General features: G+C 38.2%; 2 protein-coding genes across 4 annotated transcripts in view; one reads left to right on the forward strand and one right to left on the reverse strand.

Moving 5' to 3' along the window:
- Positions 1–3,889: 3,889 nt before the first annotated feature.
- On the reverse strand, positions 3,890–10,547 carry LOC106514382 (SH2 domain-containing protein 7). Of its 3 annotated transcripts, none has more exons than XM_014003629.1 (9): positions 10,467–10,547; positions 7,444–7,713; positions 7,197–7,339; positions 6,670–6,839; positions 5,925–6,014; positions 5,296–5,461; positions 5,035–5,190; positions 4,291–4,950; positions 3,890–4,189 (listed from the first exon to the last, which is right to left on the reverse strand). In XM_014003629.1, the coding sequence occupies exons 2-9, from the start codon at positions 7,496–7,498 to the stop codon at positions 4,142–4,144; spliced, it is 1,488 nt and encodes a 495-aa protein (XP_013859083.1). In that variant the 5' UTR covers positions 7,499–7,713; positions 10,467–10,547; the 3' UTR covers positions 3,890–4,141. The 3 variants fall into 3 exon arrangements, with proteins under 3 accessions (XP_013859083.1, XP_013859084.1, XP_013859085.1); XM_014003630.1 differs by having other exon boundaries at positions 7,444–7,545; positions 10,467–10,544; XM_014003631.1 differs by lacking the exon at positions 7,444–7,713 and having other exon boundaries at positions 10,467–10,542.
- A 15-nt stretch (positions 10,548–10,562) lies between these two features.
- Positions 10,563–12,200, forward strand: part of tbc1d2b (TBC1 domain family, member 2B) — a 19,700-nt gene continuing 18,062 nt past the window's right edge. Inside the window, exons 1-2 of the mRNA XM_014003628.1 lie at positions 10,563–10,998; positions 11,520–11,673. Of these exons, the coding sequence (XP_013859082.1) occupies positions 10,657–10,998; positions 11,520–11,673 (496 nt within the window). The 5' untranslated portion in view covers positions 10,563–10,656. The remainder of the gene's footprint in view (positions 10,999–11,519; positions 11,674–12,200) is intronic.

The following is a 12,200-nucleotide window of genomic DNA, read 5'->3' on the forward strand; positions in this document are numbered from 1 at the left end:
ACTTTGGGAACCACTGTACGTACAGTCCATCCAAACCTTTCCACTTGTGTAGTTCAAAGACCATGTCCACTGTTTGCTGTGAGCTGTTTTTTCTCGTTTTCTGCAAATCCTGTGATGTGCAAATCCTTCAAATACAAAAATTCAAAGAAATCACAATTATATTTAAGAAACTTGGCATAATACAAATGATTTTACCCATTTTTTTTTTCACATAACCAGCATATTTTCTTTTGGATTTAGCTCAGCCAAAATGAAACAGGAAGTGACATCAAACGAGAAAGAAAACCCTCTCACTGATCTTTGTTTATTGAAACATTATTTGAACTTTGACTCTTCTTCATCTCTCTGATAGTGACTTAAAATGATCTAAAGAAACACCAGCTTCTTCTCTACAGTCTGTGTTGTCAGACATTTTATCAATACTCTGCTCACATGYAGACATTCCCCTTTGACATCACTTCCTGTTGCTTTACWTGCAAATATCTCAACAACTGCTCATCTCATCGGTGTGAAATTTATTTTGSGTTATGTTATCAGTGTTGYCTTTCCAAAAATGAATTCAAATTTATGACAAAAATTTAATGTCACAGGCACTTTAAAGTCAGGAAATAACTGTCTCTGCATAAATTATATACAAAACATAACTTGTTGAGGATGTTATCAATGATTGTCAGCYTTTGTAATTGWAAAAGGGACCGCTGGGTGTGGTAGYTGTGTTTCTAATTKCTKTGTAGAAAACACTCATTAGTTGTGGGTCACACAACTTTTAAATTAAAACCAAAGAATGAAGGATTCATTGGGTAAATGTCAAATATAACAGCCTGAATGAAATTAAGTGTCTACTAAATTACAGCTTACTAGTCTTACTTTGATCATTTATCATATATAAAATGATTTATATCGACTTGTCAAAGTGTGCAGCAACATGTCTTTTAGGTCTCGTTTACAGGAAAAGTCCATTGGTTGGAAAATGGTTGGAAAACCCCAGAAGTTACCGAAAATTTTAATTTTAAAGCCCTGTAAAACTCCTCTCGGGAATAAAGTGGTGTGCAGTATCATAGTATAAACATTCAAAACGTGAAAACGGGTATAAAACCAATATATAAAAATAAATGCCAAAGAATAWAAATGAGTYTTAAGTGGATGCTTAAAAGCAGCTAAAGAAGATGTGTGCCCTCTCTAATATTCAAAGGCTATTCATTCTAAATTTTGGGCCTCACCACCCCAAAAGTACAGTGCCCTCAGAGCCTACATCCAGGAAACTGTGAAAACAGGAGGACATGGTTGACGAATGATAAGTTGTAGAAATAAATTGGAACCTTCCGCAAAGTGGGAAAGTCCAACTTGGAAAAACAAATGTTCCACAGTAGCCTCAATTAAAAAAAAAAAAAAATCCAATGTGAGCCCAACTCAGAGAAAGTGGTGCTAACTGCAGTAATAAACCTTTTGTTTGAATCTCATTAAATCAGTCTCACACATAGTACAGTTACGATTACTGAATATGTCGCCACAGCGTTTGAATGCAAAAATCACAGGAAAATTATCAACCCAGTTCTGGCTTCTGATTTAAAAGAAATGTGTGTTCCTAAAAATGACGCTTAACTTTTCCATGAAGCTAAAAGTCACAAATACATGATTGTACATTTAGGTAGAAGTTGTAATACCCAACCAAGTTAAGAAATGAAAGAAAGCTGACAAGCTGCTCATTTAAATTGGGGGAGAAAGATTTGTTGGAATCACTTAATCACTGTGCAGTCATTAGAGCAGACCGTAATACTTCCCTSAGTTATCTCAAGATGCCTTAATGAGGRCATTATTAAACAYGCAGGGCAACATACTGCTGATTATRTGGCCTCATTAATTACCAGTCTCAGTAGAAATGTTCGTTAATTGAGATTCCAGCTGAGAAACCCCTGGTGCTGTGACGCTGTGGCTTTGTAGCAGTCATTGTCATTAGGAATGGTTTTGGCTTTTAAACGGGATGACTTTAAGTGAGCATTATTTCAGTTCCTAAATAGATGCAGGTTTCARTGTTCATCTGAGAAAAGATGGTGTCTTTTAACACGACAGCAAGGGGTTTAGGAAGTATGTTCAATACCACAGATTTCCTTTCTGATACTGAGAAAAACAGGCTGGTATCAGCGATACTGACATTTATGCAAATGCATTTAATGTGTCTTGTAAATCTAAAACATGTAGTGTATTTCAAATCACCGCTTCACAAAGAATACAAGACATCAGAATAATTTATTTGTTCATTTTAAACTATATTGATGTAGCATCCTCATTTACAGCATATCCGAGCTAATAAAACAGAAAAACCAAACAGACACAATCATACAAAAAAAATGGGAAAATTGTGTTTCAAACAATAAAAAATTAAATGAAATAAATGAAGTAAAATAAAAATAAATTATTGTTTAATTATCAAGGACTACTATAAAAATGAAAACTTGTTTCTCAATTTACGTTACATGAACATGTTAACATGAAAAATCTGAACATGTAACATCTAGACTGGCGGAAGAAAAAGTAGTTCCTACGAAACTACTAGTATGATTTAGATAAAATTTTAATAGTTTGCTTTCCACTGTGATCCTGTTAATCATATACATTACTTTAAATTACTGAAGTATCACATAATAGATATTTTGATTTTAGAATCRATTTTAAAGTGTAAAGTTCTGGTATCAGTGTTTTATTATTGATTTATATCCCTTTTAGTAAGTGCTCAATAGTAAATAAACACATTGTGGAAGTCTGTTCTGTTTATTTTTATCTAAATAGACAAAACTGGGTTATTTCCTGTTGCCTTTCATGTATTTCATATCAGTGACATTGAGAGTTGTGATGTATTTATGTGTTACAGCCTTGTGTTTTTGCAGTTTGTTTTCCAGAGATACTTTATCACAGATATCTTGGTTGTGAAACACCAGGTGACAGAAATATCACAAAGTCGATGATCTTCTGTACTGGATGACTCACGTTTTAAGTTGAACATAATCCTGGTTTGCCTCGGACTTGACATAAAGGGAAAAAGACACCATACATCCGGATTACTCTCACTCATATCCGTCAGTGTAATGATTGATTTTTTAAATTTATTTTTATTTATTTTATTTTTTTATTATTATTATTTTACAGGTTGAGATAAAAACTTTGAAATAATTCAGTTGCAAAGACCTGGTAGCTTTATTGTACTTTTACTGGCCCAACTAAAATCTTAACTTGGTAAGTCAAAAAAAAAAAGGCAGAAGATAATAAAATTAATGACCTTTTGCACTTTTAGCTCGTTTCACAGTTGTTGGAAATCTACATGCAAATGTTTTCTGCGAGTGACATGACGGCAGTAAAAAAAAGAAAAAAATAGCTGAGCTTTTAAATAATTTCCAGTAAGACTGTCCTTCATTTCTCCTCATGTGTTCGTACACGACCTCGTGTTTAGAGGAGACAGGTTTAAATGAAAAACCATAGGGACAGTGTGAGGTTTTGTTTGCAAACGCCCAAGGTACTTCTTCCCATGTGCTGGAGTAGTTATTTGTACTTTTATAACTGAACATAGAAATTCTGCTGTCATTCGACCAACGGTCCGGCTGCGTTTCTTCATCAGATAATCTAAGTTTTGTGCCACAGAAATAGGCTTGGTGAATTTGCACCAAGAACAAACATCTAACAAGCTGCTTTAAAATGGTAACATCAGCTGACTTTCTCACAGCAAAACTTACACTTACTGGACACATACAGGTTTGTCTTTCCACTGATGTAAAGCACATGAAAGTAATTTCCATAAACCTCTACAGTTACATTACAGTACACAAAACTACAGGTGAATTTGTATTTTATTGTAATCACTGCTCTTAAAAGAAATAGTCAAATACTTCTCATTTAATGGAAGTGGTTTAATAAAACAGATTGTAGGACACACACACACACACATACAGTATATATATACTGTATATATATGTGTGTGCACAATKATGTTCATAGATAACAAAATACAATAACAATTTCAACAATTTTAAATAAATACATTACAGTGTTGTAATAAATTGAAAAAAAAACATCAACAGTTTCTGTAGAGTCTAATAAAGTAGTGTCAAATGAGTGAAAAAAAACAGTTCATTTGCTGGTGAAACAGCTTCTACCATTTCCTCTTAGCCTCAGGGAAGAGCCATTTCCACTTGTCATTCTAAAAGGGGAAAATATGTCTATTATTAGTCATTTTGGTGCAGCCAAAAAGCAAACAAAAAAAAAAACAAGGTAGTATTTCAATGAAAGTGCGTCACTCACCTTTATCCCCCAGGATGAGTAGTTAAATTTGCGTTTGCTGTCCTCCACGGGTTCGTAGCTGCTGTTGGGCTTGACGGGCTCCTTTTGGTCGGGGATCAGTTCGTACGTGTCGTCCTGATTCAGAACAGGGGTTTCAATGGCAACCTCAGCGTACAAAGAATTGCTCTGCTGCTGTGCTGTTGATGACCGGTTGTTAAAAGATGCTGGACCGGCCAGGTGATAGACAGCGTTGTCACTCATGCCGTCCAAGCTCTGGCTGCTGTTGGACTGAGGAGCATAGCTGGCGGCCTGCCTGATCGGCTTGGGAGAAAGTCTTGGCGGGGTGTCAGGAGGGACCCTTAGTCTGTAACACTGCTCGGTGTCGGAGCTGCTGTCCAGCAGGGGCAGAGACTTGCTTTTGCTATCCAGAGGGTTGAGTTCAGTGTAGACAGATTCTGGTGCTGATGGGGGACTACACCGGCCRTTGTTTCTGTTTTTGGCATTTGAACTCTCAACTTTCCTTCGGCTGACTTCCGGTAAATTGTCCTGTTGAACGTGTTGGATTCTTGGCTTCTCTTTCACTGTCTGCTTCTTGAGCTGAGCATACACAACCCCATCCTGTTCGTCAGTGAAGGGGCCACTGTCGAGGTGCCTGCTCCTCCGAGGCAAAGGTGGTACCTCCTGTAAGTCAGTTTCTCAAAGTCAGCTCTGAGAAATGAATAAAGCGCATTTCAACAAAGCTACAATCCCGCTRACTTCACTCACCTCTTCAGTTTTGTTGCCTTTTGGTTGCCATGCTGGTTGGTGGTCTGGGGCTGAGGCAGTTTTCTGTTTTTGCAAGTTCTTTGCAGCTCTGAGAACAGCTTCTGGTTTGTCTTTGGGGCTTACCCGGATGATATCATATAGGTCTTCACTGTGATCCTGCAAAAGCAAAAACACCAGTTACACCCTCGTAACATCAGGTATTGTTGCGGATATTCAAAGTAGTTTTTGTAGCTGTAGTATTATTTTAAAAATTAGGCTTACCTTAAAGCATGGAAATGTCAAATACTCCCCAAACGGCTCAATAGGAATTGTTTTATAGTGCTCTATTAGTTTAAGTACAGTGTCGTGCCCCTCGTTGTCTCCGGACACCACAAACTGTCCCGTCACACTTTGGCTGATCACAAAGTGTCGAAACCGATCTCTGCCTCTGTAACAGAGAAATACAACTTCAGCACTGATGTAACACCCTAAACTCTTCAGAGTTTAAATAAATACAGGCCCGTATAACTGGTGATAAAATAAACCCAAGGTTTATTAATAATCAACCAAATAATCTCTGTTTTGTGTGAGAACTGATAAAACACTGCAGCCACCAATCATGACATTTTGCAGCCTAAATATCCACCAATAAGATGAGCTGTCAAACTATGAAGCAGTGATAAACAAATTAGGAATTGTAACATCAACATATTTATAGTACAGATATCTCAAAATATCGTCATGAAGTATTTAATATTTGCATATTTTTAAATTTGTCAAAGCAGCACTGAAAGATGAGAACCAAACACGTAAAAGTATATGAATATTAAAATACACATCATTCATTTCACTTTCGTACAATTTATTCTTATATAAATGAGATCATCCTCTTTTGATAAACGAGTACTCACTTATAAGACAGTATGTATCCGATAGCCTTATCGCTCAGACGAATCAAGTAACATCCCAGCTCCTTATCTTTCAGTAAGTTCTCAGCATCCCTGGAAAAAAGACAAGAAAAGGGTTAGAAAACAGAATTAAACCCATTTGGTGCTTGTTTACAGATATTATTGTAAATTTTACTTTGGAGATCACATCTTTGTAATGGAAATCCCATTTCACTTTCGCTACAAGCCCTTTCCATCAGACGTGACTGTCCCGTGTGTGTTTTCTGTAAGTGTTTGTGTGTTGGAGGAGAGGGGAAAGGCCAGAGGGGTGGGAGTGCGTGTACCGCGAGGTGGACACTTTTCCATCTAAAGTGKGTCTGTGGCGTCTTGTATACACACACACCTGCGTCCCTCTCGTTCTGGACGAGCTCCGTTTTTAATGGCAAAGTTGAAAATAAATCCACTGAATTAAATAAACTGAGTAACAGGACTCCCACTATCACTGGTTGATTTACTCAAACACTAAAACACAAGCAGCTTCAATGACTAATTTTATTCAATAGGGACTTTTTCTATCTTTTGTTACAAATCTAAGCTGTAAGAAGTTAATTTATATAATATTTGAAGACCCTCAACTTGGTGTTTTGTGACCCGAAGTGGGGGTTGTGACCTGTACTTTGAAAACCTCTAAAATAAATTGTAGTATTTTGTGTAAATACAATTTAAAAAATTAATCATATTTCCCCATGTGTCCTCAATAAATACTTACTTTCTGCTGGTGAAGCCCATGAACCAGGAGGGGAAGAGGCCATTGTTGACGATAAGCGGCACCTGGGTGTCTATGAACCACTTAGAGGCCAGATCTCTGAGATTCCCACCATTGGTTCCTTCACCGTTAGGATCCCCCGTCTGTTCCTTTTGTTCCATTCTCACCTTATCCTGTTCAGCAATGAAGAAAACAGCACTGATGTCCAGTGAAGACAACCAGCATTCACCTCCTGGGGCATGGAGCGAGTCAGTATTTTAACGGTCTAATTTGCTTATTTTCCAGGAGGTGTCAACCTGAGCCTAAAAGCAGCTCAGTGCTCTCATTGTAGTTGAAAAAAAAAGAGGTTGTGCTGTTTCTTGTTTGAGCTTTACTGTTTTACAGTATGGCGTTTTCTATCCCAAGTGTGAAAAATCTCGAACTCTTTAATCGACCACTGTTGATCTGAAACATGTTTACTTAGGAGGATGTGGTTTGCAAGTTAAAGCTATCAGTGACTGGTTTTAGTCACATTTGGAGACACTTCGTACCTTGAAGCAAAACTTCACTCGAGTCCTGTAACAGTGGGATTTTGGATGGTTTGGATCCTTTGGTTTTGAATGTGAAAAGTAGCCGAAGTTGTCAGATCTGGCTTTCTGCGGTCTGCATAACATGCAGCAGTCCCTCTCAACTCCTGTAAAAGAAGAAAAAAAAGTGAATTTATATGTAAAGTTGACATTAGGTGTTTATTTTTTTTAATTATTATTGGTAAAGCAGAGAGAGAGAGAGAGCACGTACCTGTCCTTGTGATTACCACTGTGTGGTTTGAACCCAATGTCATTGCAGAAAACATTAAAAGCCTCCTCTTGACTCGGTCTCTAATCTTCAACTGAAAGTGTTCTGAGTGTGACCCAAGAGGGAGATATAGGCTGATGACATTTTACAATTACACACGTTTTTCCACTGCTCTGGAAAGCAGAGATGCTCAGCAGCGACACGGCAGACTTCAAGCGGCTCATTTGCATAACAAAAACAGCTGAAGCCTGGTTTGAACAAGGCGAGCGTTTCCTGAAGAGAAACGGAAAGTGAGGTCTACAGGAACAGTGGTTTGTGCGCAACACGCTCACATGGGCTTGCAAAGGGGAGACGTACCCACGGAGTGTCTGATTAACCTACGTCAGGGACGAGTTGCGTCAGAAGATTTTCTTTGAATGTACTTTTTGACCTGAGTGTACAATAAATTCAGATCACTGGTTTGGAAGATGGGACCAAACAAGTGGAAGGATGGAAAGATTTRTGAGGAGTTGTTGGAGAGGATGAGATTGTTTTGAGGTGGATAACTCATTCACCCCGTGGTTCCGACTGTAGTCATGAATCATTTAGTTCTGGTTGGTAAAGAACAGTATGGAACTTCTTGTGGGGGACAGCCAATAACCAGAAATGGTCTGTGTCATACAGTAGAAAACAAGACTGTTCAGATTTTATCATACCACTTTAACAAAACACAACCTTACCCCATTCTACAAGCATAAAGAGGAGATGAACTAAAGATTCAAAGTGTTTATTGTCATATGCACAGATGAAACATGTTTCCCTGAGCAATGAAATTCATACTTTGCCGACCACAGTGAATGCCAAGAGACAACCAGACGGAAAAGAACAAACACTTAATGGATAATAAGAAGGTAATAAGGGATAAAGGATAAAAAGACCATACTTGGAACAAAAAAGGAGACCAAACTAGAGATAATATCAAGAAAGGAAAGTAAAGTAAAGTACCAACAGTTGTTGTAACACGACCTAAAATTTCAACACAGCCTTCATGGCGCTCTCTATCTGCTTGATGGGCCTCTGTGAGTCATAATGTGCTCCTCTGGGGGAGAGATGAGGTTTGAGGTCAACTGTTATCACCGGTTCCGTCTTTGTTGAGGGTCGTGTTCGTGAACAAAAGCTGCCACGCCGAGCGAGTTCCGGCTCTTTCAGCTGATATGTACGTTTCAGCTTCTTAGGAGGCGGTGGATGTGTAAAAGGTCACGAGTCAGTTGCGAAAATGTCACCGCAGCTAAATCACATCATGTCTGCGTCCACCTTCCCAAGACCCGGAGGTGAAACGAGCAACTTTACGGTTCAAAAAGTTGGCAAATGTTTTTTTTTTCCTTTGTAAATACTGTGAGTTGTTTTTTCTTTGAAGCTTATATTAAATGGGGAAATCAACAAGTGTATTTCCCAGCATGAAACCAGTCAGCTACAGGTTACTCACTGTACTGAGGCCCACATACGGCATGAGAAAACAAGTTAACATGTTTTCCTTCGCCTTCAGACTAACTTACACCAGTAGGAAAACAACAGGTTAAAATCTGGTGATTTGACTTCTCCTGTTTTTTTTTTTTTTCATGAGTCACACATAAATACATTAGGTGCCCACCCACATCAGAGATTATGCATTTGAAATGATTACCGGTAAATGTAGCTCAGAGTCACTTTGTTAGTCTATGTTTTAGGTTTTACAAAGAATAAAGAGAGAAGCAAAAATAATGCAGACAAATTATTTAAGTTTTCTTTGTATGTCAGCATTTGTTTTAATTGACATTTACATTCAACTAAAGTACACTGTATATTTTGTTGTTATTTTTTGTCTATTTTTGATGAGATAAGGTAGGTAGTGGGTGCCATGCACGCAAGTTTATCTCTAATGCCCTTTAAGCTAAATATAGAAAGAGATTTTGCTGTCCACGCAATCTGGTACAGAATGAGTCACTCGGAAAGAATAAACACACTCAAGTAAACAAATGCAAATAAAAAAATAAAGCTTTAAAATGGTTGTTCATAAATCACTGGGTAATTTTCTTTTACATTAAATACTTTACAGGACAGTTTTGATAAAGAAGTTTTCCTTTTAGATTTAAATACAGCATACAATTCCATTATTCATCATTTGTTTTAATCTGAACAGGCAACAGCAACTGCACCATGTGATAATAAATATAAAGTTGCCAAACACAAAAAGCTATTAAAAACAACTCAGACATTCTTAATCGTTTCTACCATGTATTTATTTAGCTTATTAATGTTGTCTTGAAAGACAGGAACCATATTATTATTANTAGTAGTAGTAGTAGTAGTAGTAGTAGTAGTAGTAGTAGTAGTAGTAGTAGTAGTAGTAGTAGTAGTAGTAAGAGTATTTATTTTCACCTTTTATTGGGGAAAAGTATTGTTTGATCTTTAGTCTTATGAGGACCTACTTATTTTTTTCTTTTGATTTTTTCCTACCTGGATTACTGAGATGCATCAGGACCTTTAATCTTATGCTACCAAGAATAAATGAGGACAAACTAATTGTATAAATCTACAAAATACACACAGCAGCTGCAAATACATTTAAAAGAGCTAATTTAACATGTTACATAGTACAAATTTTGTGGGGTTAGAGAAGAAACATATACAAATAAACATCAAGAAGTTAGTCTGTAATGTTGTTTTATTAGTTTGAGTATTTTGTAATTTTCTTATTTTAAAAGGGACAGTTGTCCCAAAAATAGTTTTAAAGTCAGTCTTAAAACATGCAAATTGTTTTGCTTGCTTGTTTGTTTTGTTTTTGTTTCATCGTTTTATTTTGTGTATTTGAAATTATCAAATTATTAGAGCTGAATTAAAGGATAAGTACAAAAATAAATCAAAATATCCCTCATCCAGAATCTGTTTGACCTGCTTTTTTTTTCTGGAAGTTCTACGTACCATCTAAAAATAGTACAACTGAAGAACAAATGAGATTTTCTTTGATCAAACCACAAAAAAAGAAAAAATGTRCTTTTCATATTTACCAGTTGTCGCCTTGCAAAACAGCGCCACCCTGCGGCAATCTCGAGTAACGCATGCGCGCTGTCCCCCGCAAACACCACGGCCCGTCAACTACATTTCCCAGAACCCTCTGCTCAGGACGAAGGCAGTCATGCGGATGGAAACAGGAGTTGGCATCCGCTCCGCTGCGCRAGGAAGAAACTTCGAGGGAAGATGCACGAAGAGGAGGATGGCGGCGACTCAAACTCCTGCTCGGCCCCGCGGCTGCCGTCCTTCAAGTCCGTGGACGTGGCCGACGTCGACGGCGGGAGGGAGCAGGCCCCCAAACTGTGCGGCTACTTGAACAAGCTGTCKGGCAAGGGGCCTCTCAGGGGGTACAAGCTGCGCTGGTTCGTGTACGACCCGAGGAAATGTTACTTGTATTACTTCAAGACGCCCCAGGACGCCCTTCCCCTCGGACACATCGATATCGGCGATGCCTGCTTCATGTACGACGCGGAGGGGCACGAGGGCCAGTTTGAAGTCCGCACAGCCGGGAAGGAGTTCCTCCTGAAGGTAGAAAACTTCTTTCAACATGACGACACCTAAACGCAGCATGCTCTGTTTTTGCTGTCAATTATCACTTCCTTTATAAGGGCGGCAGACACACCCATTGAACGGATTTATTTTTTAATCTATGCGTAAAATTGAAAGTATTCCAGTTGACAGGCTCTTTAAAAAAAAGCTCAGTCAAACTAATGCAGCTGTTTGTGTTTTGGCCCAGATTTACTCGAATATGAGCTCATCTTGGGGTCACAGCATCTCTCTGCTGTCATATGACTCTGACTAAAACAGGGGGCCTGTCTCTGGAAGAAATCTCTGTTTTCAGATTGTCTCACTTGTTGATGTCAAGCAGCTTGAATGAGCAGAGGCTGGATCTGATACTGAAACCAGCCTCTGCTCAATTCACATGACATGTCTAAATAGAGCTGCTCAGGTTTTTTTTTATTTATTATTCCCACATAGATTTTAATGTAAGAGGAAGCTCTTTTTTTATTTATCCAAGTACATATATGAGTTGTGTTTAATGTTTCCAGGCCCCCAACAGGCAGGTGATGCACTACTGGCTGCAGCAGTTGCAGCAGAAACGCTGGGAGTACAGCAGCACAAGAGGCGGAGGTGGTCAGAGAGACAGCTGGAGCTCCCCAACCCTGGTTTATCCTCCCACCGGCCTCGTGGGCAAAGATAACGGTAACACACACACACACCACACACACATTTACAAACATCTTACATGCATTTTTTTTATTCTCAGCCTCATAATTCCCATAAACTAAACTAGTCAGAGAAAACAGACGCCACAAACATTGTCTCCAGAAAGATTGTGTGGGAGTGGAAGGCTCTGATGAAATCAAAATCAGCACAAGGAGAAAGAGTTTATGTCAGATTTACTTTGCTCACTTTAGCTGTGTTTTTTTTCTTCCAAGATTCTTATAAACTCACTCTCAAGATCAAGATTTAAATTCAAAACATTGATGCACTGTTTACTTGATGAACGTGTTTCTTCTTAAGGAAAATCCGATTATTTTCGTTTATGTCTTTGCGTTTCACCTTTTTAGTAAATACATTGAACTCTCGAGTTAAATTATTGTAATGTTTGCAAATATTGAGTAAATCTTTGTTTGGTTTATCGAATTTCTGCCGTCTTTCAAAAAGTGTCACCCTTCAGATGAAAGCGATGCAGTGTGTGTGTGTGTGTGTGTGTGTGTGTGTGTGTG

The sequence above is a fragment of the Austrofundulus limnaeus genome, unplaced genomic scaffold, assembly GCF_001266775.1.
Source record: "Austrofundulus limnaeus strain Quisiro unplaced genomic scaffold, Austrofundulus_limnaeus-1.0 Scaffold19, whole genome shotgun sequence".
Classification (NCBI taxonomy): domain Eukaryota; kingdom Metazoa; phylum Chordata; class Actinopteri; order Cyprinodontiformes; family Rivulidae; genus Austrofundulus; species Austrofundulus limnaeus.